The sequence below is a fragment of the Mugil cephalus genome, chromosome 19 (assembly GCF_022458985.1).
Source record: "Mugil cephalus isolate CIBA_MC_2020 chromosome 19, CIBA_Mcephalus_1.1, whole genome shotgun sequence".
In the NCBI taxonomy this organism is placed as follows: Eukaryota; Metazoa; Chordata; class Actinopteri; order Mugiliformes; family Mugilidae; genus Mugil; species Mugil cephalus.
Window position 1 is genome coordinate 16,708,830 of NC_061788.1, and position 27,231 is coordinate 16,736,060.

The window sequence follows — 27,231 nt, forward strand, 5'->3', positions numbered from 1 at the left end:
TTATTTTCCAGTTACTTCTCCGTGTGGCATTTGGAAACTGTGAACTAACAACATGTGCTCAAATCATGTAAAAGAATCTACTCACGCATCAAAAACAAAACAACAAAGATGTCAGCAAGACAGCAGGTCCGTAGTTATTACACAATTGTAACTTGAGTATGTCTTAATAATCAAATTATACTAATTTCATATGGAGTATGGTCTTAAATCCAGTCCACGCTGTAACAGCACCAGCATATTTTTCTTTCACTTGCTTGCTTGCAGGTGCTGTTGGTGGCTGCTTATCAATATTACTCATTTCGCCTGTACAATATCTAAATGGAAAATATGGAATTAGTCACCAAGCTGAAAAAGCTCCAGCGAGTGTGATGATGAGTTTCTGCTATTATTAACTCAGACGACTCCACTATGTAAGAGGTCAACACTGCCGAGAATGTTTGCAACCGAAAGAACTGCAAATACTTCAAATGAGAATACTGAAGCTCACTGAAGTTAGAAACCTACTTGTGAGTTCATTTTCTTCATTCCTCCAAGGCTGACATTGTGACGTTTCCACAGAAATAAATTGATACTGGCCTGGTCTGAAATAGAATTAAAGCACAAGTGACGTATCAATTCTGCCAGGCAAAAAGCCAGTATGTAAACATCCTTTATTCCTTAACTATGTTTTGTTTTGTCCCTTTCGGTCACTTCAGTTCATTCCTAAAAGCCTTTCCTCCCTTTTCTTTGTCTCAACGCCTTCTCCATCACCACTGTTTCCTTTCTTATCTGCAGCAGTTGCAGTGAGTTCATTCTCCGGCCCACACTCTCTTAGCTTACTGGAAAGCCAGCTGCAGATACTGGGAGCTAACGTTTATTCACAATATTAGTCAATTAGTCGGTCATCTACTTTCCAAACAAAAGCTTGATCTGAATGGACGCTCCAGCCTTCCTTCCTTCCATATAGCAGCTCTTGATGTTGGGTGGCAGTGTATTATTACTGTTAAGGATCACTTCCTGTTTTGTCACAATAATCTCCTTTGGGTCAGTCCATCTGCGCTGCACATACACTTGTTTCAAGAGGAAGCGGGAATGTTCTCAATGTTTGGATATGGCCAGCTCAGCTTTTGTGGACTTTTCCATCTTTCATAAATGTAGCTGTCAGCCAGATGTTTAATTCAGTCCGTTCACACCATTAGATTAAACCTAATCTTTCTCGCATGCAGTAGGACATTTGACCGACGGGGCATATTTATCAGTCAGCAGACCATGATGAGAACCACAGAAAGTGTCTATATTGACATTGTGACGACGATGTGGCATCCCCCTCACTCAGCGACCCCACAGTGGTGTTTCCTGTGCGGCTGCGCTGACTCTGATTGGTTCACACTGAGAGCAACAGGAAGTAAGGAGACATATATCAGTCAACTGGGGGCTAGCACTCCAAAGCTGTGGAACAATAAACACAGCATATACACACACACACAGACACAGGACATTCTTTCCTATAAAAATATTTGCCCGCTGTTGCAAGGACTGCTGCACGTTGTGGCCCTGACCACTCTTACGGTAGCTTTAAACATATACACAGACACACTTATAAAGTGAAGTGCTACATTTAGTGTCTGCTCAATGTCAGAGTTCACATGCACATTCGGTGCGGGTGTTAAATCTCTCTGTAGTTTTGAATTTGTTGATTGCCTGGTAGCTCTTCCTCAGTTTGATATCTATACAATATGAACTTTTACCCAAATCATGTATTTTACGACAGGATTTGCAAACATTTCTATTTTTTAACCCCACCCAAAGGCTGGTTTTGAAGCTCAGTATCGTTTCCCCAGCAGTCCCCATCTTGGCAGTGCCTGATACTGACTTCATGCTTAGTCAAAAATAATTTAAGAGGCGGAGAGCAGAGCAAAGTTGAGGTGGACTTGAGGTGTGATGCATGTACACACATCTACCAACCTGAGACAACAACCACCTGTCACTCAAAGAGGCCGCGCTCTACATTATGCATACATATAGGCCTTTATATAAACAAATTTAAGTTATGTTATCGTTCACCGGCATAGATGTATTTAGAAATCACCAGGCTGTCAACATGTTTCTGCTGTGAAGTTGGACAATTTGACATGGAGGTCAATGGGGATTTACTTGCTTTTGGAGCAAGCCCCAAGTGGCCGTTTGAGGAACTGCAGTTGTGACACTTACTTGTAAGGCTTAATTTTCAATCTTTATTGTCCATACACTGCTTGTGTAATTATTCTCTGCTTATTGCTCGACGGGGGTGACTTAAGTGTTCATTGCAGATTTAGTTACTGCTCCATACTTACTGCCTGTCAAATGAATTAGCCACATAGGTCAAGGCTCCTGACCTGAGACAATGGGCTTCAATTATTGCAGCTTTGAACTCTCAACTCAGGCAGAAAATCAACATTCTCTAAAATAACTCACAAAACTTTAACCCCTCATCAATGCTCACTGTAACTCCAAAAAAATCCATATGAGAAAACCAATCCCGTTTTCACTTGAAAATCATGTCCTGTTGTTTCTGTATATGTCTTTGTTAACACAAGGTGTGGGTGGGCCTACATTCCTGCTTCACTTGCAAAAATGTAGGGTAAATGCGTGTCCTCTGGCAAATGTATCGCACGAGCCGACCCATTAGCACCGCCACAGCGTAGACCATATACAGCAAGTGTTTATTTGGCATTTTCTCACCTCTTAATGCTGCAACGATGCACAGAACACTCACACACAAACTGAACTGAAACGAAATGCGTTCCCCCTTATCAAAATAAACACACGGTCACACACAGACTTCTGCTGAAAGTCAAGGCTTCTCTAAATGGGAGAACAGGCTCAAGGTCCATAGATTATTGGGTCTGTCAAACCCTTTAGCCCAAAAAAAAAAAAAAAAAGTCTGGATCTGCCTGTGACCCTGTGTGTTCCTGATGTTTCTGATTTAATAGAAACAGGAACATTAGTGGATAACAAGAAGAAGCAACCACAGGAAGACTAAAAACTCTCTTAATCCTTAATCTGTTTCAGCAAGGCCCCTTGGTTTCATTTCATATCAATTAAAGATACTCACACACATGAATTCAGACATTACTGATGTTTTTATTGTTGCTGACATATCAACAGTATGAGTCTGGCTGGACATTCATTGATAATGGCTTCGACAGTATAGATAGTGTCGAAATTTATTTATGTGTCACAATTACTTCCTTAAAACTACTGGTAGATGTTCATTTTAATATTTTAAAGCATTTTTTTTTTTTTTTTTTTTTTTTTTTGGAAAAAGAAAATGCTTCAGACCTGCAGCTTGGAAGTTCAGTCTTCAGTCCCATTAATGCATTCATTTTGTGTAGAACTAAACTGAAACACACACCGGCTGCGTCATCCAACATTAGTTGAAGGCCATAGTAAACACTGGTCGTGGCTGTCAGACAAAATAAGAAGCAGTCAGGGTACAATAGCCAGGATGTGCTTATCTGGGGAGATAAGGTGATAAACCTGTTCCCTTGAGTGTTGACGCAGGTCATCCATGGGAAATAGGACAGTTATGGATTTATATGGAAAACAGTGGATGAGGGCATTCTGTAAAACATCCCTCTAAAAGCTGACATTAATCTTCACTCCACTTCAAGGCAATTGTAAGACACACAGGCTTGAAACGTAACAACACCAGTTGAAAATGTTGTTTTTGCCGATCTCCAGAGATTTAAAATGTCACGTAACAGTAGTGACTGCGCTCCGATGTCACTGCTGGGCGGGATTACGAATAAACATTGCTGGCTGTGGTTTTAAGATGGAATGAGCTCAAGCCAGAGAGGACAGTAAAACACTTCTTTTCAGTCTGGTGTTAAGTTACTCATTTTGTTTCCTCATATTTGGTGTTTGTTCTAATCATCAATCAATTTCCTTTTTTTTTTTGGATTGTAACATTTTTTTTCTGTGAGTACAGTTTCTTTTTAAGCTACAGCTTCATCCAAAATATTTTATTGAATTCTTCCTGACTGTCAGAAACAGTGAATTCGTAGAACCCTAGTTACATTCATAACTATCATATTCCCTAGTTGCAACAGGCTACTCCTTCTTTGTCACTATGCTTGCTCCCCTGTTCAGGTGCTGGAAAACAATCAGTTTTGTAAAATGCACCACACCGGTACTGGTACACAAACATGGAAATGTTACCACAGGCAGGTTTGGTTTAAAACCCTGGTATACTGTGAAATACAGAGATATTTACTTGGTGCTTACAGGTCATAGTCAACATTGCATGAACTCATTTAACAAGGTCCTGAATGTAACAGATGCTCCTTTATATTTAAAAGTCCCACACTGTAGCTTTAAGTAAGAGAACTGGAAGGCACTGCACTCACGGATATTTAGTTTTGGTTCACAAACAAGTTAATAACTGCAATAGTGTCTACAGGAATTCAGTTAATTCGAGTCACAATACACAATTACATAAAAAAAAACATAAACACAATCCTACAGTACATCTGAACAGAGTGTAACACAGTTAAATTTACAGGCACACAACACTTTTCCCTTTGGTGATTAACTTGAATAATATATTTTGTATATACATATTGTACACACATACTTACAAAGGTATACAAGTACAACTCAAACAAAGACATACAAAGACTGAGAGTTTAGTTGGTTTGCTATAATAACCTGAATCAATATTTTGTCAGAAAAATATGGAGGCTAGTGTCCAGAGTTGCACATTGACAAAGTTTGGTCAATGAAACAAAGAGCGACAGATAAAATGTGGACACATTAAAGGAAACTTGAAGAAAATGTGTCCAGAAGAAAACACTTTTGCGGGGAAGATAGATTCCCCGCGATTTTTTATTTATTTATTTTTTTAAATCCCGTGATACCTTGGAGAGGAAAAACCAGAGGAAAAAAAGGTGGGGGGGGGGGGGGGGGGACTATAAGAAATCCAATCCCTACTATTTACAGTGGTCTGCAAGGTTTCTCTTGACCATCTCGCACGTGTAGCAGGAAGAAGCGAAAAAAGAAGAAAATTAGCAAACTTTATAATCTGCGTCTAGATGATGTAACACACATTGCCTGATAAACAAAAACCTTTGGGGCATCCTACACAGACATAAATACCAACTGACTTCATGCTAGAAGTGTGGTTTAAATTTCTGACAAACATCTTGCTTCCTGGAAAACATCTGACTACATCATTGGCAGGGATACCCAATTTGCTGTCAGCTGTTGGGAGCTTTGCCTATGTATTTTGGCCGAAATGTGTTTTGATTCAAGTCAAGACAAAACATTCATCTGGCAGCTTTTATATAGCGTACGTCAGAGCATCACCGCACTGATTTTCAGCTGGCACAAAATCTCCGGTTAATGGCAAAAGCCTGAGTGTGCACTTGTGGAAATAACATTACGCTGTTCAACGCTGCACTGGCTCAATTCTGGCAGTTCATTGTTAAAATAGTTAAGTAAATGGTAATACGCCATTGCTGACCTCCAACAAAATACTGGAAAGATTCAAATGGTTGTGTTATGGTAAATTATACCAATAACAACAAAATGTGTCCACATGATTAAAAAGGAAGGAGTATTTAGTAAAGTCAAGCACACTTAAAGTATAAGGCTGTGCTGCTTTAGTTCATAAATCCCTAAATACCATGAAATAATATGAAATGTGGATTTTCTCATGGAGGTTAAATAAATCTGAGCACCATTTTTGGTGAACTGTGGCACCATTTTGCACCAGTGATCAATTCCCAGCTGAAAGAAAGTGCAGGTATTTTAAAGCAAAAAATAAAAAAAACTGGACGACATTCTGTGGAGTGAGGTTATGTTGTGCGGCAGGAGTTTTATTAGCCATGCTAGCAGCATGGTCAAAGCACGGCTGTGACTGGCTGGCTTTGTTGCAAAAACGGTCCATGTTGAAACTACTTGATTTAAAATCATGGAGAAGAGCCACGGTTGAACGCTTGTCAGTTCTGGACGTCTCACATAGCAGTTAAAGGTTTTCAGATCAGCTATCATGTCAATGAAGATTTGGATATGTCACTCATTAACCTCCATTTGTGTCATGAACATACTTTTTTCTTCATGTTCATGCTGAGAAGATAGAACAACCTGAGGGTCATGTCTTCTTTTTGTTTTGTTTTACTTACAGTTTCAGAGCTTCTGTTCAAACCACCAGAAGGGAGTTCAATATTAACACTGCTTATACTGTCACATTCACTTCTACACACACATCCTTTTCCGCTGTCAGCCTCGCTGACGCAGCAAGAGGTGGTCAGCTACGTACATTTCATGTCAAAGCCTCAGGGCAGTTAATGCTAACAAGCTATGACCTTGCCTTCTTGTAACACTGTGGTACGGAGCCTCCTCCTACTCCTCTTTTTGGTGAGATCCTTGAAACAACTTGTCTTTAATCCCTTAGGGGGAAGAAACAACTCCCGGCTGCTTGAAAATATTGGACCCTTCATCTATTTAAGTTGGATGAAAGCAAGAAAATCTTAGGGTGGACTCACAAAAGAGCGTTAACAAGAGAGGATGAATAATGAATCCCCAAAGTGTTTAAGTTGTAAGGTCATTGGTTATTAAAAGAAGAGCGGTGACTGCTGCTTCCCATACACTGTCTTAAATCCACAAAGGGCGCTGCAGTTTTTGGTAGTTGCTAAAACTATATTGGCATACATCTGAGTCACAATGGCAATTATAGAACTTTTAGTGGGGGTAATACATTTTGAACCACAAAGCTCCATCTTGACTCTCCGCAAGGTAATTTTGAAGTCAAAGTTGTTGGAAATACAATTTGGTTACCCAATCTCGGCACAAAACTATAAGTCCGTCCATCCATCCATCCATCCATCCATCCATCCATCCATCCATCCATCCATCCATCCATCCATCCATCCATCCATCCATCCATTTTTTACCGCCTATCCTAGGTTGGGCTGGGGCGGGAACAAGCTAAGCATGCAATTCAATAATTCCTAGAGCAAATTCTCAAGTGTCTCCTGCCAGCTGGCTATGTCTGGTAAACCTCCAATGGGAGGCCCCCAGCAGGCATCTTCACCAGCTGCCTGAACAGCCTCAACTGGCTGGCCCTTTTGACTTAAAGGAGTGGCTGGTCTACTCAGAGCCTACTTCTGGGAGCTTGTGCTCATCAGCCACCTCTAGGCCATGCCCAGCCACTCTGCAGAGGAAACTCATTTAGGCCTTAAAACCGCAGGTTTTATTTTGAACTTCAGCTGAATGTTGAAATGTTACCCACTAATTGTAAACAGTGCCCAAAAACTATTCAACTAATACAAATGAGTCAGGGTGGGGAGAAAATAACAACGGTACTGTCATTTTGAACGGTTTGTAACAATAACATGTACGCTTAGTTTTTCTGTGATGACTGTGACCCAGAGGAGTGATAGTTACGAAGATAGAGAAGACCAGAGAAGTAGGATGGGCTATACTGGCATTACCTTCATTTCACAGATCACTTTTAAATAGTTCATATAATCTTTGCCCGTAACAACACATTTGACACAAACAGAAATCAAAAAAACACTAAACAAAAATACTAAAAGCATATCAGAGTCCTCGAAGAGCAGACTCCTGTTCTCCCCAAACAGATGAGAAGCCTTCATCATGTTTCTACGTAGTTGCCATCCTCTTCTTCATTGTGATCTCTGTCCTCCTCGCCATCTACCTGCTCTCATTCATCTCATACATCCAGTCTTTATTCCGTGTCGTGTTCACTGTCCCTCTTGACTTTAAGATACATAGGTCAATTTGCCATCTTTCAGTCAGCATCTCCTCTAGAGGATAACACCTTCAAGCTGATGGATTTTTATACCACCGAGTGTTCATTGTGGTGGTGGTGATGGTGCATGCCACCGGCGCCCAGCACCGTGTGGTTGATAGAAGACGCCGACCTGTCAGATCCCTCGGCCGCCGTCCCGTTGACGTTCTCCTGCCGCTGGCAGCACAGGATCTGTCTGAAAGTAGCACTCATCTCCTTGTCTCGGTAGGAGTAGATGATGGGGTTCATGGCTGAGTTGAACTCGGCGAGGAGCAGGAAGAACTTTTCGTAGGCGAGGACGTTGCAGTTGGCACAGAACACATCAAGGAGGAGGATGACCAAGCCGGGGGTCCAGCAGATAATGAACGCACCTGAGGGAAGGCAAAAGAGAGGGAGTGTGTGACTCATGAAAAACAATTACACGGTACTCGGGGGTTTAATTGTCATTCCTGTCTCTTGGCTGAACCACACACTGACACACAAACGACAGAAATCCAGCACAAAATGACAAAACTAAATGTGCCCTTCTGCTTTGAAAGCCTACTCCACGACGTTACTACGCGAACACCCACTGCATTTGTATGTTTCTGCTGTATTTTGAAACAAACAAAATCACTTTACAACCACATCACCATCAGTTGAAAAACCCCACCACCATCAGTCTACAAAACAAAACAGTCATGTCACTCTAAAACCACATCACAAACTTCTAAACGACACAGTGTGAGTGCCAAGTGTTTCATCGTTTCAGCGCTTTCAGACTGTTTTGAATTGCGGCTGCATTATGATAAAGGCTTCAGCACTTTTTGCGAAAAACACCACTAAAAGGTTTCCTGGTAAGTCAAAAACATATTTTATTATGAATAAACAGAAATGTAAATAATGTTTGAAAAAACATGTTGTCTGTGTGGTGATTATAATGATTTGTCGTCAGCTTTCACCACAGTAAGATGCATTTAGCTGTAACAATTTCAACCTCATAGTTACTGCTAATATATATATATATATATATATATATAGATATATAGATATAACAGTTTAAAACATGAAGGAAGATTGAAAATGTTTATTTATTTTATTTATCGCGATCATTTCTCTACATAGTTTAGTTTTGTATCAAGCTCTGGTACTTAAGTATGTGTATTGATCTATCTATCCCACTTGATGAATCACTTTTTGCAAACGAATGAAAATTTGGCACTTTTAGGTCTCCGTATTTTTTACAAACTAAAGAAAATTAATTTTTTTCAGGGGTAAAAGGATAAAACCTTCCGTAGCCGTAGCAGTTTTTGCTGTTTTAAATGTCATAATTAGTCTGTTCCTTCAGAGACAGAAAGAGATTCATTTGACAGTTTAGAAATCATTCAACAAGATTCATGGTCATGGTCGGCGACAGGATGGTATTCTTAATTTCCCTGTAAAAGAGCTCAAGCGGCATAAAGGGTCACGCTCCCGCTCATTTGTCAAGCCTATCAGTGGTATTCCATCATCATATCTACAGCCTTCTGAGCTCATTTGAGAATGCAATGCGTCACTTCATTTTTCTGATGGAGTGCGTTAGGCCTTTGGAGGGGGTCACTGCCTCGTTACTCACAAATGCCGAGCGCAAGTGTTGTGAATTCTATCAACAGATGCTGTTTGTTGTAACTATAGGACTAACTGTGGGACATTACACTCTTGAGACCGTAAAGTAAAAAGTAGAGATGAGAGAGAAAGAGGCCGTACTGACAGGCAGATCTGTTATCTGTTAGTGTCTTGCAGGCGGCAGCTGCTGCGAAGGCTTGACCTCACTTCCCAGCTATGCAAGTGGACTCTCCAGAGCTGGATAAATTTCTCAAACGGTTCACAGCCCGGCACAGAAACTATCTCAGCTATTTGTCTCTCAGTGAAACTTCTCATTCTGAACAGGACAAGACTCAGCACAAAAACAAAACACAAGGGAAGCATTCAACATTATAACTGTGTCTATGCTTCCTGCCTTCAGAAACACTTGTGCTGTGTTCGCGCTGGTGGAACGTGACCTCAGCCGTAACCTATATTCATCTCTGAGTAGTTCAAAAATCACAGCAACTTATTACCTAAAACACACACTACTCCCCTCAGTGCCTATATACTTTCTGTTAAAGAGACAGAAAAAAGGGAGAGGTGCTGTTTCTTTAAGGATTGATCCAGTCCAGATAAAATTTAGTGTAAAATATATTTATAGGAGTTTACCACAAAATGAGGAAGGAAACTGGCTTTGTATAAAGCTCTGACCTGAGAGGTTTCATCCTCAGATTCTTTCATTTCCTCTCCAAATCCTGGGGTATGTGTCTTCTTGCATTACACCCTTGAACGCAAAATTGCATCTTTACAGTTCCCCCAAAAATGTGGTGGGTTTACCACAGCCACACCATGTGGCGTTTCTGCCACGCCAGGTTCACTAAGGGTAAACCAGAGTTTCTGTTTACGGAAGAAACAAATAGTTTTTGGCAGGGAATTTTTTCTTATGCATTGTCACTACTTGAAAATGCCACATGGAGGGAAAAGAGACTGGAGAAATGGAAAGCTGTTCCCGGGAAGTAAATAAACATGGCTCTGAGGCAGGCCTGGAAAATTTGGAAATCCACAGAAAACTACTTTGACACTTCCCATTTTGAATGAACTGAGATAGCGGCATGGGTATGTAATAGCTAACGAAAGCATGTTACTTCACAATGCTGGGGAAGGTCCCAGCAGGTTAAATCCATCCAAGGACAGATGAATTGATGTCAGTATCCTGATTGAGACCTTTGGGGAAATGATGTAAATAAATACAGATAAGTTTCAAGGAGGGTTGAACCATGACTGCTCATTCCTATTATGTTTTGTTTCGATAATTTGATTAATGTGGAATTCTATTTCAGACAGAAAACAACAAACAGAACATGCATAATCACAAACATTAAGCATGTCTCTGGTTAATGACTCATGATAGTAATTTGGTAAGTCTGATTTTTAATGATATCGACATCGTTTCTCTAATATAAACGAAGATTTATTTCAGTCATCATTCCTGGCTTTCATCATGTTTCTTCTGTTTGTCGCACAAACGGGCTTCCATAGGAATGGGGACAGAGGGCTATGGGAACAAGAATAAGGAAATAATGGAGACCAGACTATGCCAATGAACCTTGCACTCCCACAAGCCCTCACGCACACAACACACACATGTTACACTGAGGGCAGACACAGATAAACACGCACATGTGCAGACACAAACACATACAAACACTCACTCACATAATTACATGTGGCACAAAGACAGATGGAAGCACATGTGGATAATGTTGGGAAAGGAACTCTCAAAAACTCTCCACTGCATCGTTTCCAACCTTTGCGTGATACTGATCACGGTAGTCACTTAATTATGAGATGAGATTTGGGGAGTATTTTTATGTCTCTGTAATGATGCCCTTTGGCATTGTCGCTGCACCTGATTTGCAACTGACTTCAGTGTTAACCCTCAAATGGCTATGGTGGACAATGTGAAAGTCAAGCCAGTAGTAGCAGAGTAGTTGTCCATCTGCCATTTTAACACAAAAGCTAAAAAAAATTATGTTGTTTTAAACTTGACCAACAAGTTTTGGAGCTTGACCTAACAACAAGTAAGAAATGTATTTAAGTCAAAAAATTAGAGATATATGAAACACAAACCCTGGTCTCTTGGATAAAAAATGTCACTTATGCCCCTTCCTATACAGACCATGTCACTGTTTCAACCTGGACATATTCTATACTGTATTCTTTACTGAGTGTTTCTCTGCGCTAATATGCAAACCAGTTCCATCCGAGCACCAATGCATCTCTGTGATCCTGGGGTTCGGATCTGATTCCTATTTGGTCAGGTTTCACAACGGAAAAATCTTCATCATGTTCTAACTGAGGACTGATGTGACAGAACATTCAATAGAAGTTGTCATTCAACGTGGGAAAAAAGTGGATTATCATGAAACCTCACAGAAACTAAACATTGGGTGATATTCTACAGTGACCCAACTTCTGGCCCACAGTGACAGTCTGAACCAGACCTAAAACTTCTTGGTGTATGGTAGAGGAAACCTTATGGTCATGGTTTAAGACATTGTTGTTGACTGATGGCAGGAGTCGTCACATGCGTTTGATACACCCAACCATCTGCCCAGACCTACTCCCTAAGAGCCTAAGAGGGTGAGCAGTGTGTAATGACATCTTGCTATTTTAGGAGATTGCTTGTGCGGAAAATGTTTGGATTGTTGGAATAAATGACAAATACTGAGGAGTTTTCTGTTTGCAGCTGTTTACAGCAGTAAATGAAGCTAGCATCAATTTGCCCACTCTGATGTACTGACGTCAGTAAAAAAAAAAAAAAAAAAAGTACTGTCTATGAAAAGATCATTTAGCATTGTGTCCAAAAACAGCAGAAGACATGTAATATTACTGTATATAGAGTAAAACACTTAACCCTATGGCCCTGTGAGCTTTTGATCCGTCTAAGCTTTGTTTCACACCTCTTGAGAGTTCCTACATTGTGCTGATGTATTCCACATGTAGTGACACACTTTCCTCATTAAAGAGCTTCACTCTCTGCTCTCTCAAATGGTCAAGCCTCACTATTATTACTCACGTGTCATCATGCCGTTTTAGGTTTCCACTAATTCTGAATTCTCTCTGGACCTTAAAAATGAATAAACACTCACTATTGAATTACTGCACTCATTCTTGTGTATGGCGCACTCCCCTTTTTTACCATTAATCTCTATTTGTGTCTCTCTCGCCATCTCTTTTTCCCCCTTACTGGTTTCCTGTCCTTTAATTTTGTTATTTTCTGCTTGTTTTTTTGCATTTGTTCCTCCATCTATTCCTTATTTTTTTTCCCCTCACATCCTTCTTTTATGCTCTAACCACGGTCACGCAATCTGTTTTCCCCTCAAACCCATGTCTGTCATCTGTTTACCTTTTGTATCGTTTCCCTTACCCGGCAATCATCTGTGGTAATGACTATGATCCCGTTATATACATTTATGTGAAACTGCCAAGTGGCTTCCCATTTCTCCACAAACGGTTTTCTTTTTCGGCCCCCTTTTCCCAACATTAGTACTTCCGCACACAAAGTGAAGATTAGATAAAGTTCACATGCGGTAGCCGAGTGTTTACAATTATTGATAAAGGGGCTTGTGGTGTACACAGAGATGGAGACTGGTGGCGGCTTCATGGTGATTTAATGGTTGGGGAGCTTTTGACAGGAAGTTCAGTGAGCCCTTTGAAATGGCAATAATGTTTTTTTTTTTCCTTCTCTAGCAGCGCAGAAAGTGTGTAATGTATATGGAATGACTCACTTTAGACAAAGTCATCACTAAAGACGATGCACACAGTCAAATGTTGCTGGCTAGATCACATTGGCAGCTGCCTTAACCTCCTGAGACAATCTTTTAAAAATAAGATTAAGATCTTTATGTACTGTGGATTAGAAGTATAAAAAAATAAGCATCATCTTTGTTTTTGAAATAAATTATGTGGACACAAGGATTATTTCACTGTATATTACAAGCATGGGGTCCAGAAGATAATGCCAAAGTATAAAACTTTTAATGCAAAAGCAGAATTGGAAACAATGAAATCCCAACGTCCTCAAATGTGTACTTGTGAATTTGTTACATTTTCATGTTGTATCAAACTAGGAAAGTTAATAGGCATAAATAAACAACTGTATTGACCCTTCGCTACCAGTACATGGCAGACAGAAGTGTCTCCTTATGAGGACAACAGGTCTAAATGAAGCAGAATAATTTGCCACAAATCTAAAACCTAATGTCCCCATATGAGGACGCTCAGGAGGTTAAGTCTAAATGTAATTTTCAAGAACTGCATCAGATCTTAAGTAGCACTTTGGTGTTTCTGTTAATTGATAGAACTTAAAATAATACCACTGTGCTCTTATCACTTATCACGCTGATGTTACTCCAAGCTCCAAAAGCACTGGAAACATTCAAAGCTGTTAAATACAGCTATGAACATGTACATTTACACCTGACTGATGATGAACTTAGAGGCTCATCCCAAAATCAATAATCAAATCAAGAAACAACCATTTCTGGTGAGGAACCTGTGAATTTGCATTTTTTTATTTGATAGAATCAGGTTTCTAAAGAACCTGGCATTTGATAAAAGCAGCAATGACCCTGTAAAAATCCTGTATGAACAGCAGGGCACCGTGAAAGGAGAAGCTGGATGCATTATGTTGCGTGCAGCTCCGCATCTCACGCTTCACTGTGGCTGCTACCTCTTGGTCCATTACCCTGTGCAATGTTTAAAACTTATCCAAAAAACGCCAGAAATGGGCAGTGTCTTAAGCTGAAGAGCCACGTTGCATTTTCTGTACATAAAAAAGTCAACTAGTGTTTCACCAGTTAAGAAGTCGGAAGTGCTAAGTTTGTATTAGCACCAATTGAACGTGATGGTTAAATGCTTCTTCTAGACCAGGAGCTTTCATCTCCAGATGTTTATTCATCTTTCATTCCATTATTATGTGAATGTAATCCAGCTCTTGTATTTAATCACATTAATCCAAGCTTCACTGTTCAGTTTATCAAAGCAGCATCAGAGCTGTGTAGTACTTCTACTAATTAGATATCAACCCGACAAGATTTACAGACAGGCCCATCCACAGGCAGCCCTGTGCAGTTGGAGATGCTGAGGACCTGTACAGCCCATACATTGGCCTCCCCCGCTAACAGAGTGCATGCAGCTGGAAACTGGAAAATGCTCATACTCATACGTGTGTTGAGCACAACTAAAAATAAGAGTTATTTTTTTTACTGTTGCTGTTGTTGTTAAGTAGGAGTTGTTGTTAAGTAGGGGTTTGCTAGCTGACGTTTTTTTTTCTCTCTCTATGGCAAGTTAATAGTGCAGATTGTTAATCAACCACTGCCCACAGTAAAAGCCAAGTGTAAGACTAATACTGCCTGTAAGCTTGGTAATACTTGGTTGAGAAGGAGCACGGGCCAAAGCAGACTCCAGCAACTAGCTGTGATGTCCACTGAGAAGGAGGTGATTGAGAGTCAAGCACGGAAAAATAATTGACAGATTTATCTCTCTCACGGCGAGAATAAAATGATTTCTCTCTCTTTCTCTTTCTCTCTCTTTGCCTTTGTCTTTGGGGGGTGGCAAAACATATTGTGAAGCAGTTACAAGAGCACAGAGGAAGACAGGAATCGAGGGTATAGTGAGGCCTGCAGTACATGCAACCAAGGACCCTATTTGAGACTGAACAGTGAACGTTGTGGTTTTGGTGGTGTGTGCCTTACCCATTGGTCTATCGTGACACACTGACAGCAGATCTGCTTTAAATTCTCCAGCGACTAATAGAACAAGAGGAAGCAGTTATAGTGAGGTGTAACCAACAGGCTGCACATGGCCAATTGTGTCCTCCCGCTGAGTGGAAAACTACTCGTGTGGTGCAAGGCATCACAACAGATTACACTAACAAACATTACTGACTTTAGCTGCGTCTGATGTGTTTTTTTTTTTAAAGGTCTACTAATTCTTCTTCCTCATCACTGGACATATTTGTCAATTCAGACATCGTTCTGAATCTCTGATGTATTTGTCAGGCTCTATTCAGGTTTGATGCTCCATGGCAACTATATAACCTCTTTTTATTAACTTAGAATAGTCCAAGTATTAAAGACAAGTACTGTGACAAATATACTATTAATTTTTATTTTTCTGGGTCTTAAAGCACAATATCTGTGGACCACTCCCCAACACCAAACAGCCGTTTGTGATTCTAATACAGTGGTCGTGAGGTATTCTACTGGGCCGCAAATGATGCATACATTCGCATACAAAGCGCAAAACTGAGATCGGACCTCAAGAGCTGGCAGGGTACACATGTGGCGATACATTTTAAAGCCCGGTGTAACCCTTAAGCTAAGACAGATTGCTCCGGTTGGTTAATGCAGCCTGGAAGAATTCAGTGATACTGTAGACGTTTAAGAAGAGTTAGGAAGAGTTTGCCAAAAAGTAACAAGTGAAGCAGGCTTCTCAGAGACAAATGCCGCCCTTCTGAGTGATTAGAGAAGCTGCGCTGCATGTAATCATTTCTTTCATTATGTGTGTTTTATACGCACACTCTTGAACCACAGAAAACAGGTGACAGTGTGAGTTGCATGCCAGGTGTGTTTCCATGTTGACGGCGGATCAGAGCAGTGGGCGTTTCAGTATCCCTGATTGGTTCTGCTCTTGCCTAGCTGGAAAACACTTGTTATGCACAATAGCGGCGAAACTACACAAAGTGCAGTGAGTGTAAGTTGGTCACACGTCTGGGAGTATGTAACCAATACCTCCTGCCCTTTTGCTGAAACCTAGCTATTAAAATCCATGAGTCATCAGGGCAAACACTAGTTAGTTATATGCTGAAACAAATGTAAGTCATTAATACGGCATCTGTTTGCATGTGTGTTGGGGATGGTATGGGTTGGCGCTCCACACTGTCTGGCAATGTGACCTCGTACAACACCATGAGCTTTAAGATAATCAAATCATTCACAGAAACCCCCCCTCAGATGAGCCAGCACCTGGCGCGCACACACTAAGCAACAGTCACAGTGAATTTGACTGTGTTGTTGGCTCATTGAAGAGTGACGAAGAGAATCCCTGCCCAAACTGTCAGCTGACTAGATTTGTTTTTTAGCAACGCAAGCTTGACACCAACAAGTCAATCTAAAATGCTTAATTTCTCATTTTGTACCAGTTTTCTAACCATTGCTAGTTATTCAGTTTGTAAGATACACAAATTTCCTCCTGTGTGAACACATTATATATACAATATATATATATAATATTTATCTACTTTTTGAGACATAGCACTTTTCAACAGATGACCATAGCTCAAAAATACATCATACAACTTCAGTATTTATATTGTATGTTACATTTTAATAATAATATGTCAAAATACTTTGCAGTGCACACTATTAATATTGATTAAAAATTAATTATATTTAATCATGATTAATTGTATTTCTTAGTGAGGAAGTCAAAGGGTTAACATGGCCTTTTTTATGAAAGCTGCTCTTTTACTGAGAGGTGCTTCCCACTGCAGTGTTCTGGTTTGAATGCAGGAAAGACATAAGTTAATAACGTCAAAATAAAGTCAGATTGTGAAGTGGTGTCACTATCTCCCAGCCAATTAGTTAATCTGTTATGTCTCTGCGAAACTAATGAACCCAACTAGTTTGGTGAGTAACATTGTTCTGTAACATTCCCTCAAACGTACCAAGTACCATTTTCTTGTGATGACACCATCTTTTTGCATCCATTGTCACTCACCAAAGAAATATCTTAAAGGTCTAACAAAGCTACGCTTCCGTCCTTGTCAATCATTTGTAAAGCTTTTCTTTTTTAAAAAAACTTCTTAAAAAAACACAAGGCAAGGCACTGTTTACGTCCATCCTTGTCTTCCTCTTCGATGCCTTTACTGGCTCATTGTTGCTTTTTTTGACACACGACCTGTAGCTCAGCAGAATACTGCAGTGCATTTATTATATTATTATGTGTAGCCTGATCTGTGTGCTTCATAGGCGGGCACAGCAACAGACACGGGGCCATTTGTGATAAATTGTATCCATAGTGTTAAAGAACTCCATGTGGCACTGGTCAGTTGTAGGGAACTTTCTGTTTCTATTTGTGTGTGTGTTTCAGTGCTATCTCCAGATGTGCATGTGATTTCATTTGTGTTTTCTTTGGCAGAAAAAAAAAAAAAAAAAAACACAAGGCAAAAAGCCAGATTGTGGTTTAGATTTGCCATCATATGTCCCAAACCAGTCATGGTTGTTATGTGAATGGAGCAAACGTTGTGTCCCACTGTTCCTTTTTTAAGCCCCCAAGGCTGGTGTGACTGTGTGAGACCAGGGTTTAAATATGGCTGGAGTTTGTGCACATGTGCACATGTCAAACTTAATATTTTTTCTCGTTTAATTCGTGGAGGAAATCTGCTATTTCAGACTCCTGAGAGGGACGACTAGAAGGGCACCAGGGGGGCAGTTATTATCATCTGGTCAGGAGATGGGAGAAAAGCTGGACAGGGAACGGCTGTGGGATTCACATTAAAGCGAGGCAGCGAATGCTGAACTTTTTTGACCTTTCCCTGGGAAGAGCATAATCAGAACCAACAACTTAACAGCACTGTTACCTCACTGGAGACTCCATAACTTATGACCATTTTGGCTCGGCTCTTCAGAGGCAAAGAGGGGTGTTTCGTACATGAAATGAAGTGTCCAAGTGATATGAATAAGTGCTTGAGCACAGAGTTGAAATAGCGAATAGAGAGAGGAACCAAGGGAGGGAAATAGTATTCAGTATCCTCCTTAGTGCTTCATAATGACCTCACTCAGAAACAGCAGTGGATTCCAGACTGAACCAAAACAAATCACACCCTCACGCAAAAGACTTACTTTCCCAGTAACATTTTGGCTTCAGTGCTTAAGAACAAATGCGGTTGCTTCAGAAACTCGATATAACAATAAAACCGTTGTCCCTCAATCATCTTCTTCCTTCAATAAATTGTTGAACTTCCTTATATTAAAGAAGCAAGTCTGTTAAACATATTTGGGAACGAAGCCAAAGCTCAACAGTAGGTTAGCTGCTCACCGTTTTTATTTATTTTTTTTTACGCTGTGCTGCAGAGCTGTTTACATAGAGCTTTTTCTTATACTCAAGATTTCTCAAGATTTACAACCTTTTGTAAGTTGTTGTGCGTCACTTCAAGTCTCTACTGTCAGACCCTGTTTTTTTTAGAGACGAGACATGACACATCCTGTTGAATTTCTAACTAATCCTATGCTGTTTTCGAAGGAAGCAGGTACTCATTTAGTTTAGTTTTGGAACGGCAGAAGTGATTATTGGACGGGCCAGACGTGCATGAAACAAAACAACAGAAAAAAGGAGAAACAGCTGCACTGATACAAGTGCTTTTCCAGTGTAGAGTGGTTAAAGTGAAAGTGATGGAATGCGTGTCATGCAGATAGTTCTACACAATCGAACTTAGATCTGGTTCCACACTGTACTGTACTGGTTTGCAGTCACTGTACTGTATTTTTCTTGTAGAAAATGAGAAGTGACAACCAAATCTCAACTGCCATCCTGGCAAAAGTCTCTCAGTTTCCCGTGTTTAATAGGTGCAGCAAAAACCAAATCTATTAGTTCACTTCATGTTATACTGTATAGCCTGCCCCCCATGGCCATTAAGAAACATGGGGTGAGACTGACGAGACTCAGATAAACAAAGCACCCCTTAGAACTTTGTATGTCCTCCACTTCTGCGCCTACCATGGGCTTCAGCTCATTCTGCTGTCCACTGCTTTGAATTAAGCGTGGACTAAAGACAACAAAAGCAACAGGATGAGATAACACAGCACATAGGAGACAAATCACATGGAATCCTTTGGCATGTTTTGTCTGGGACCAACACTTCCTGCTTTCAGGCGCTAAGAATCCCTTTTCCCACACTTCGCACTCCGGCGTTTTTCACACTTCACGACTAGGACACGTTATGCTATTGTCAATCGATGTAAAAAAAACAAACAAACAAACAAACAAAAAAAAACTAAAAGAAACGTCAGTATCTGCTTTTATTATAGTCCTGGTCCGCGAAGAGTCCTGGAGCCTCACAAAGTGGGACACATGCAGTGTATGTCTGTTAAATGTTCAGACCGGGTAGGGGTCCTAGGGTCAGAGCTTTAGTGGCGATTTAATGTCAACTACTGTGTCACAAAGCTGTCATTAGGTGCAAAATAAAGTTAAATATATGAAGGTCAATAAAGACAGGCAACCCTGCCTAAGAGACTTTGTAGACTCTACTACTCTCTACTTTGGGAGAGATATTCCTTTTAAACCACAAACTTTCTGCCATTGTGCTGAATATTTGTCATCTTATTGTAGACAAACCTTTACAAAGTTCAAAAAAAGAAAAAAAATAACTTTTCAACTCATTTTTAGGGTTGCTGAAACAAAAAATGATCTAGACACACCTGTGGTTCATAAAAACCATCAGATTGCCACACACTACTGACCTCAGATTAAACAGGCCCTTTTTCGTGTGAAGATTCTTATCACTGCCACAGATGTAAAGCACACATACACACATATTCTTATAGAGTTGAGCAACACTCAACTATCTCAGAAAGCATTGCAGAGGGACACACTATCTGCTATCTGCTTATTCTGATCAATTCTGTAAAAGATAAACCTCACACATCTGTGACCATAGCTGATCATTTTGATTTTAAACTTTAAAACAACATGGGCTTTTGGAAAATCCCTTCATTAGAGCGGTGACTGATGTCAGCAATGAGACAATGATTCATTTTTCCTGCTTATTCTGCGGCGTCCCGTAGACATAGGATACCACAATATGACAAGATATCGTGATGCCAACAATGTAGTCATAGTCATGTTATTAAATATAACTGTGTGGTGTATATTTCCACTACACTGTAGTTGGGTGTAAAGCCATAGCTTTTATTTGGAGACCATTATGAACAGAATGCATCATAATCCGTCCACTGGGAGTCTGAATAAAACTCCAGCTTTCATGATGTCCTACACTGAAAGTCAACAAACCACTAAAAAAATCTTTCCATCTGCTCCTCTCCAACAACAACGACACTATATTAGTACATATCAGTGTTGCGTTAAGGGGATCTAAAACAAGTGAACGTCATGCAGCGTTGGCTGAGATGATGTCCTGTAGCACAGGAGGCGTGCAGTCGTGCTAGGCTGTCACTGTGCTTGGACTGAATGCAGCGGCCTCACAGTTACACCCATCAACAGAGTCATTGTTTTGGTGCTGCTGATGACTTCAGAAACCGCACACACTGCTACAAAGACAGATACATAGACAGATAGTGGTAGAAAGAAGTACGCTGCATGCGGTATCAATGTAGATCGATAGATAGATAATTCTTACCTAACACAATCACCACAGTCTTCAGCAGAGACATCATGGTATCTCTGTTGCGGCGCGGTCCAGAGCTGTGCCGCGACATCCTCATGGTCCTCTGTCGCACATACACGAAGATGTGAGCATACAGCGTCACCATGACAACAAACGTCACCAGGTTAAACACTGCCCAGAAGATCAGGTAGGAGTTGCTATAAAGCGGCGCCATGCTGGAGCATGTATCAATACTACAGATACAGTTCCAGCCCACGCTGGGTATGGCCCCCATGACTATGGACATGGTCCAGATTATGACAATCACCACCACCACGCGTCGGTTGCTCATACGCGTGTGCAGCTGCATGCGAAACACGGTGATGTGGCGCTCTATGGCTATGGCAAGCAGGTTGGCAACAGATGCGGTCAAGCTGGTATCAATCAAGCCCTGACGTAGCAACCACGTGGAAACAGTCAGGCGCCTTGTGTTTGGTCCTGTGTTGAACATCAAGTAGAAGTAGGCAAGTCCAGCAAAGAAGTCAGCAGCTGCCAGGTTGGCCATTAGGTAGTAAATGGGGAAGTGGAATCTCCTGTTGACATAGATGGCGATCATCACTAGAAGGTTGGCGAGCATGATGAAGATGCACACGGTGATTCCCAGGCCCATCACTAGCCTGCTGACGGTGTTCCAGTTAGTAGCAAGGTGCTTGCCACTACGGTTGTAGAAGAAGGCGATGGTCTCATTGTAGTAGCACTGTGCGTCATCCATTGTGGCAGTGGTGATTACTGAAAGGAGAAAACATGAAGCACAATCAGACATTTGACATCACTCCAGAAGAGCACCACCAGGTTTAAGGCATTAATGACATTTCACAAGCAGATTTATGTTACTGAGCTGTTGAGTGAGTTCCTCTACTTTGCCACACCTGTGGTGTTTAATCTGACTACAAGATTAAAAAATGGAAGAAACCTGGGGAGGTGACCCAAAGATTTTGTTAATCTGACTGCATTACCAAGTGAAGTTTGAATGCCAAACAGACTAGACAGGTGCATGCCTGTTTTGCATTGCAGAGATTTTCTTGAGGATTGTAGAGATATAAAAGAAGATTTTGGTTTAAAAATTAGAGAATCCAGGCTGCCATATTTATTATTTTAAGATTAGTCATGTAGAAGGAATTAAAGCAACACAGTTGATATGTAAGGATGTGAAATTATCAAGTCACAAGTACCTTTTTTTAGACACATAAACTACTTTATTTTGATTAGTGTTTTTTTCATACATAGATGTGTTTAAAGCTAACAGAATGGGCTCCAATTGTCCGAGCTACTTTCCTTTGGTCAAGAATGAGTTAATCTCATTTTCAGGAAAATACTTAAGTGCCTCTTTCATAACATTTAATACAGAGCTGTGCTTTAGGAAACAAGTATTCTTAAGCTGGTTCCTGAAACATGGGAAACTAAATCCCCCTCGGATTTAGATCATTTGTATGTGTGTGTGTGTGTGGCATGCCGAGTGTTTAACATGTGGAAAGCAGCCATGATTAAGACAGGACCAGCAGCTTTATGAGAGTAGAACGTCTACAAATAATTGTTAGAAACAAAACGTATGTTGTCTACAGGTCTCAGTTTACAGCAACACAACGCGAGGGTGGTGTGTGCTCTTGTGCCTCCATGCAGGCCTGCTGTGTGTTGCGGTGTGAATAAACCTCGGTGCGATATGAGGCTAAGAACATGTTTTTTTTTTTCCATCTGCTCGGGGTTTACGAGTGTTTATGGGAAAGAAAAAAAAGCAGCTGAGGAAACAGAAAACGAAGCAGAGACAGCAGCATCATGGGGCTTACGATCAGTTCATACACACACAAACAATGCTCACTGGAGTTGTGTGTGTGTGTGTGTTTGTGTGTAATAAGGTCCAGTCCTGAACAGATGCTGCCCAGTCTTTCTCATACACCCCAGACCGGAAACAGGACCTCAGGGCTGGAGGAAAAAGAGTGTGTGTAACTAAGAGTACACCAAGAGAGACAGGGGAGATGAGCTGGGAAAACAAGAGTGGATGAGAAATAAAAGAACATGTATTAGAAGTTTTAGGCCAAAGGTCTGTGTTTTTGTGGAAATCCTTTTCTTTTGATTTACTTTGGATCATTGAAATCCCCTTAAACCTTCTCTGTTGCTCTGCAGTGACACAGTAAACCTCTGCCAAACACAATGAAGAAGGTCCTTTGGACTAATTTCCAATGTTGGAAAAGCTACCACAACCTTCACCTTTCAAAAATGAAAACTATGGAGTACTCTTGGGAAACGAGGCAGCATTGAAGCCTATCAAAGCTGAAGTTTGCCAAAAATATTTGGACACGCACTCTGACTGCAAATCTCATTGGTAGTATGCTAGAGAAAAGCAGGTAGCTATAACCCCTGCTATAAAATCTAAATTATGTGGATTTTGTTTTGTTTTTTAAATCATCACACAAACCAAAGCAGTACTGTGAATCAAATCTCAAGTACAGTACAGCACATTTGAATATTGGCAGTGTACTACATGCTTAAATTCAAAATCCAGAATGAATGTGTGTTAGCTATGGCAGTGCACCAATGCCAGTAAAAAGATCCATTACATCATTAAAGATCCCAATCCATTAAATAAACGGGTTCCTGGACTCTCTTCTCTTTACGTCTTCAATTTCTGAAAAAGGAGTGTAACTGCAGCCGGATTTGCTCGGAGTGGCGGCACAGTGTCATTTCATCAGCTGAAATAGCAATGATGCATTCGATTAGTAGTATTGAATTATTGCTGATAGCACACCAGGGTGTGTCGGAGGCGCCGGATGAACCTGCTTAATTTCTGCACACTGAATTTTGCTACAGCATGTCAAAAAATAAACACTAGCCAGTAATCATGAAAACAGTCTCACATGTATTCATATCCCACTGTATGTTTGCATTTTATTGATGAATTGGTGAAAAGATTTATCATTAGTTTATCAAGTGAACCCTCTCCAACAAAGATATTACCAGACATAAGTGGAACCACTGTGGAGTTCAACATAGTAAATGCAACTTCTGCTTGGACACCCCTGAAACACACAGCTACCATTGCGTTGCCTAGTGGTTAGCATTAGCATTAACATCTAACAAGAATCCCCTAGATAATGATTAACTTAACTTATGTTCAGTCATGATTTAATCTAACCTATAACGTTTTCCAGGCTGAAACTGATGATGCATTACATATTAATCTGACCTGATATGAAGTGTGCTCTGTTGATTGTCTCACTCCAGTCCTTTCTTTTAATCACCAAAGCCAAACCAAAGTTGTCTGCGACTGGCAGTGGCTGGTATGTTATTGATGTTTTGGTTTTGGCACCAGCATTTTCATGGTTGAAAGTGACAGTGTTCGCCTCAAGCCTCCCTCTGTTTTGCCTCCAGCTAACATTGTGGTGTGACAGTGACGAAGGCCATGAAGGGGTCTATACACCAGAACAAATTTCATTGTTGTGAATAAAAAATGCATTCCAAAAGTTTCTCTGAAGCAAGTATTAGACAAACAATAACTAAATTCCATTTTATTGTTTGCATCTGTATCGTCGTACACATCATTTTAATGTCAGGAAAAGGACACGACTTCTCCTTCCTCTCCTGAATTCATTTGGGTTTAAAGCTCTTCCCAGCGCTTCCAGTTTCTCTTTTTGAATGACGACCTCAGACAGACTACCGCCGCATGCTTGTCTGGACAGTTATTTCCTCTCGCATAGACGCGCATATATTACTTGCCTGTTGAATGTAGTTTTTGTGGTATCGTCTCACGTAACCTGTCTGGACCAAAAAGCTGCTCTTGGATGTACTGCAGAGGGCATTTTTTTTTACAAGGACTTTGATGTCAGCTCGCTGCGCCCACTGTCTAAAACCCAAGATCCACCGATTTCACTCCATGCACAAATATATTTTAATGACCGATATGAGCAAGAGTATTAGTTCCAACAAGCAGAAAGAAATGCACGGACATGTAAGACCTGTTTTAAGACAAAAATGTGTTCCTGGCATTTAATTAAATTGCTTTTATTTCTATCACACTTGCATAAAGGGTACTAGGATAAATTGTGTCACGGTATGAAAATAACACATGCAAGGTTGATGTCCAAGGTTGATATAACCAAACTGCTACATCCGTGGAACACAGACAGCCTTTTCCCGTTCGTGTTGGGTTTGGTCTATTGTGTCCTGTCCCTTTAGTGCCTGTGGTTATCCCTAATGACTTTATAAAAGGCATAATCAAATCTGAGAATCATTTTGAGGTTTTTAATTGAACTTAGCAATAAAATGCAGTAACCATTAGAAGCAGGGCAGCGGCAACACTAATGCGAGACAAATCCACAGTGACTGAGGCTCTACAGCAACTACTACAGCGGATGAAAGCGCATCTATTCGGCTTGTCATCTGCAGTTTATGGCCATTAAATGTCTGGAGGGAGCAGTCAGCGGGGTATTAGATGCCTGAGGCGAGTCGTCAGTACTAGAAAGTGGAGGAAGTGTCAGTGGCCTCTCAGTACACATTCCCAACACTTTCATCAGACCTTTGGAGCCTGCAGAGGGAGATCCTGTCATTGTGTGTGTGTGTCTGTGTGCAACAGCCGTTGGCTGGCTTCTTGAAACAGGGAAAGATTGAGCAAGAAATAGGACACAGAAAGAGGGGAATTTTGCTTTCTGTTTCTTCACCTGGGTGTGTATGTGTTCACACTATAAAACCTTGAATGACTTATATTATGAGGAATCTCAGAGGAATGCTTGGTGCAGTGGCTTGAACCCTTAGTTAAAAAACAGGGAACAAAATGCTCGCTGTGCCCAAGTGTGTGTCGACACACTCCCTTCATGCTTGTTAGTAATGTGTGATAAAGTCTGGCTGTGTGGAGGGAGAGCGAACGTGTGTGTCTTTGAAAGGACCACCCTGGAATCCATACAAGTGAGGTCATTACTCAAGCATCGACAGCAAGACTGCATCCGTGTATTCACAAGATACGCCTAACGGACTAAGAGGACTGGTGTGTGTGTGTGTGGTTCACTCTCCATGGTTCACTTTGACGCACATTTCTAGGATAGCTGTAGCTTCCAGTACGGGATGGTTCCTTGTCATTGCAATCCATAATTTTATGACATTGTGGCTACTTGTTTAGATATTGGACTCATTTGGACAAGCATGATCAATGAAACTGTCCTTCCTAGAAAAATGGTAGAATCCACCACGTTATTTTTATCTAGCAGCCATAGTAATAATGACAGAGGGAGAAACGAGGATTATTATAGAGGGGTGGATGGATGGGTCAACAAAACAACTGACTCCTTTCTCAAAGGAGGATTCTCACGTTCACTTTCCAGTTACCAACAGCAGTCAGTGCAATTTTCCAGACTACAGTGGAATACAGTTTTCTCAGCTTACCATATCCATAACGTGAACTGCTGTGGCATTTATTCAAGTGCTCCATTGGCTGCTGAGTGGTAAGACTTGGCTATGAGGACTTTGACTTAACCACATCACATCTGTGTCAAGGCCTAATTAAACCTATTACACCTAATTAGACCTGAAGTGGTGCCACAACATAAAACAAATTTGTGCTGGTTTTGGGAAGGAACATATAATCCTGTCCCGCCAAATAGCCGTATTATATCAGAAAACGAAACGCAAATTTTGTTCATTTATTAAGATTTTGTTGTAGCATCCATGTCCAATGCCTGAAGCAAAAATACCCACTTGATATAGCACGCAAATCTCACCAGACTTTGCAATATTCCTCAATCATTAAGCCTCATTCGGCCCCAAAACAAAAAGAGCAATGGACTGTATCCTATTACTCCAACAATCACAACATGTTGGAATCTATTACTTGTAATATGACACATTACTATTATGAGAGTCTTCATTTTACTTATTTTCTGTCACTTTAAGGAAATAAATTCTGTTACGAAAAGTTCTTATAATTTTTTAAAAAAAATTTTCACGGTTCTCTTACACCTTCTGAGATTAACTGATTAGATCCAGACAACATTGTCAGACTAGAGGTGAGACATTAAACCTCATACAGCAATGAATCCCCAGTCCGTCTCTCCACAATCCATCATCCAACACTCTGGTTGCTAATGCTAAGACAGTTCTAAAAGGGACGAGGCTTCAAGGGGAACACCACGCAATGACATGTTATTCTTACACAGACTAAGAGTTTAGTCTGTATTACGGTGAACATTTATTAGTGTGTCAGACAGACGTCTGGCCAACCTGTAACTGGGTAGTCTTACAGAGCTATATTCCTCAGGGAACTGATAAAATAGATGGATAATCGAGCGTATCCTCCATAATTTTCCAGTGGTTTACCCCCTTTGAACTGATAAGATGCTGATCTACAGCCCATTTGTGTTTTGAAGTCAAGTGTTTTTGAAGTGTTGCAATGTCCTTCTCTGCTGAATCGAAGAGCTTTAAACTGCCATACTGGTAGAGAATTTCACAAGGAGTTATCCTGAAGTATTTCTCTTTCTAA

At 40.7% G+C, this 27,231-nt stretch overlaps 1 protein-coding gene across 1 annotated transcript in view; it reads right to left on the minus strand.

Moving 5' to 3' along the window:
- Positions 1 to 3,082: 3,082 nt before the first annotated feature.
- Positions 3,083 to 27,231, minus strand: part of lpar1 (lysophosphatidic acid receptor 1) — a 35,820-nt gene continuing 11,671 nt past the window's right edge. Inside the window, exons 2-3 of the mRNA XM_047569792.1 lie at positions 20,742 to 21,497; positions 3,083 to 8,145 (exon numbers count right to left, since the gene is read on the minus strand). Coding sequence (XP_047425748.1) covers positions 7,823 to 8,145; positions 20,742 to 21,480 — 1,062 coding nt within the window. The 5' untranslated portion in view covers positions 21,481 to 21,497 and the 3' untranslated portion in view covers positions 3,083 to 7,822. The remainder of the gene's footprint in view (positions 8,146 to 20,741; positions 21,498 to 27,231) is intronic.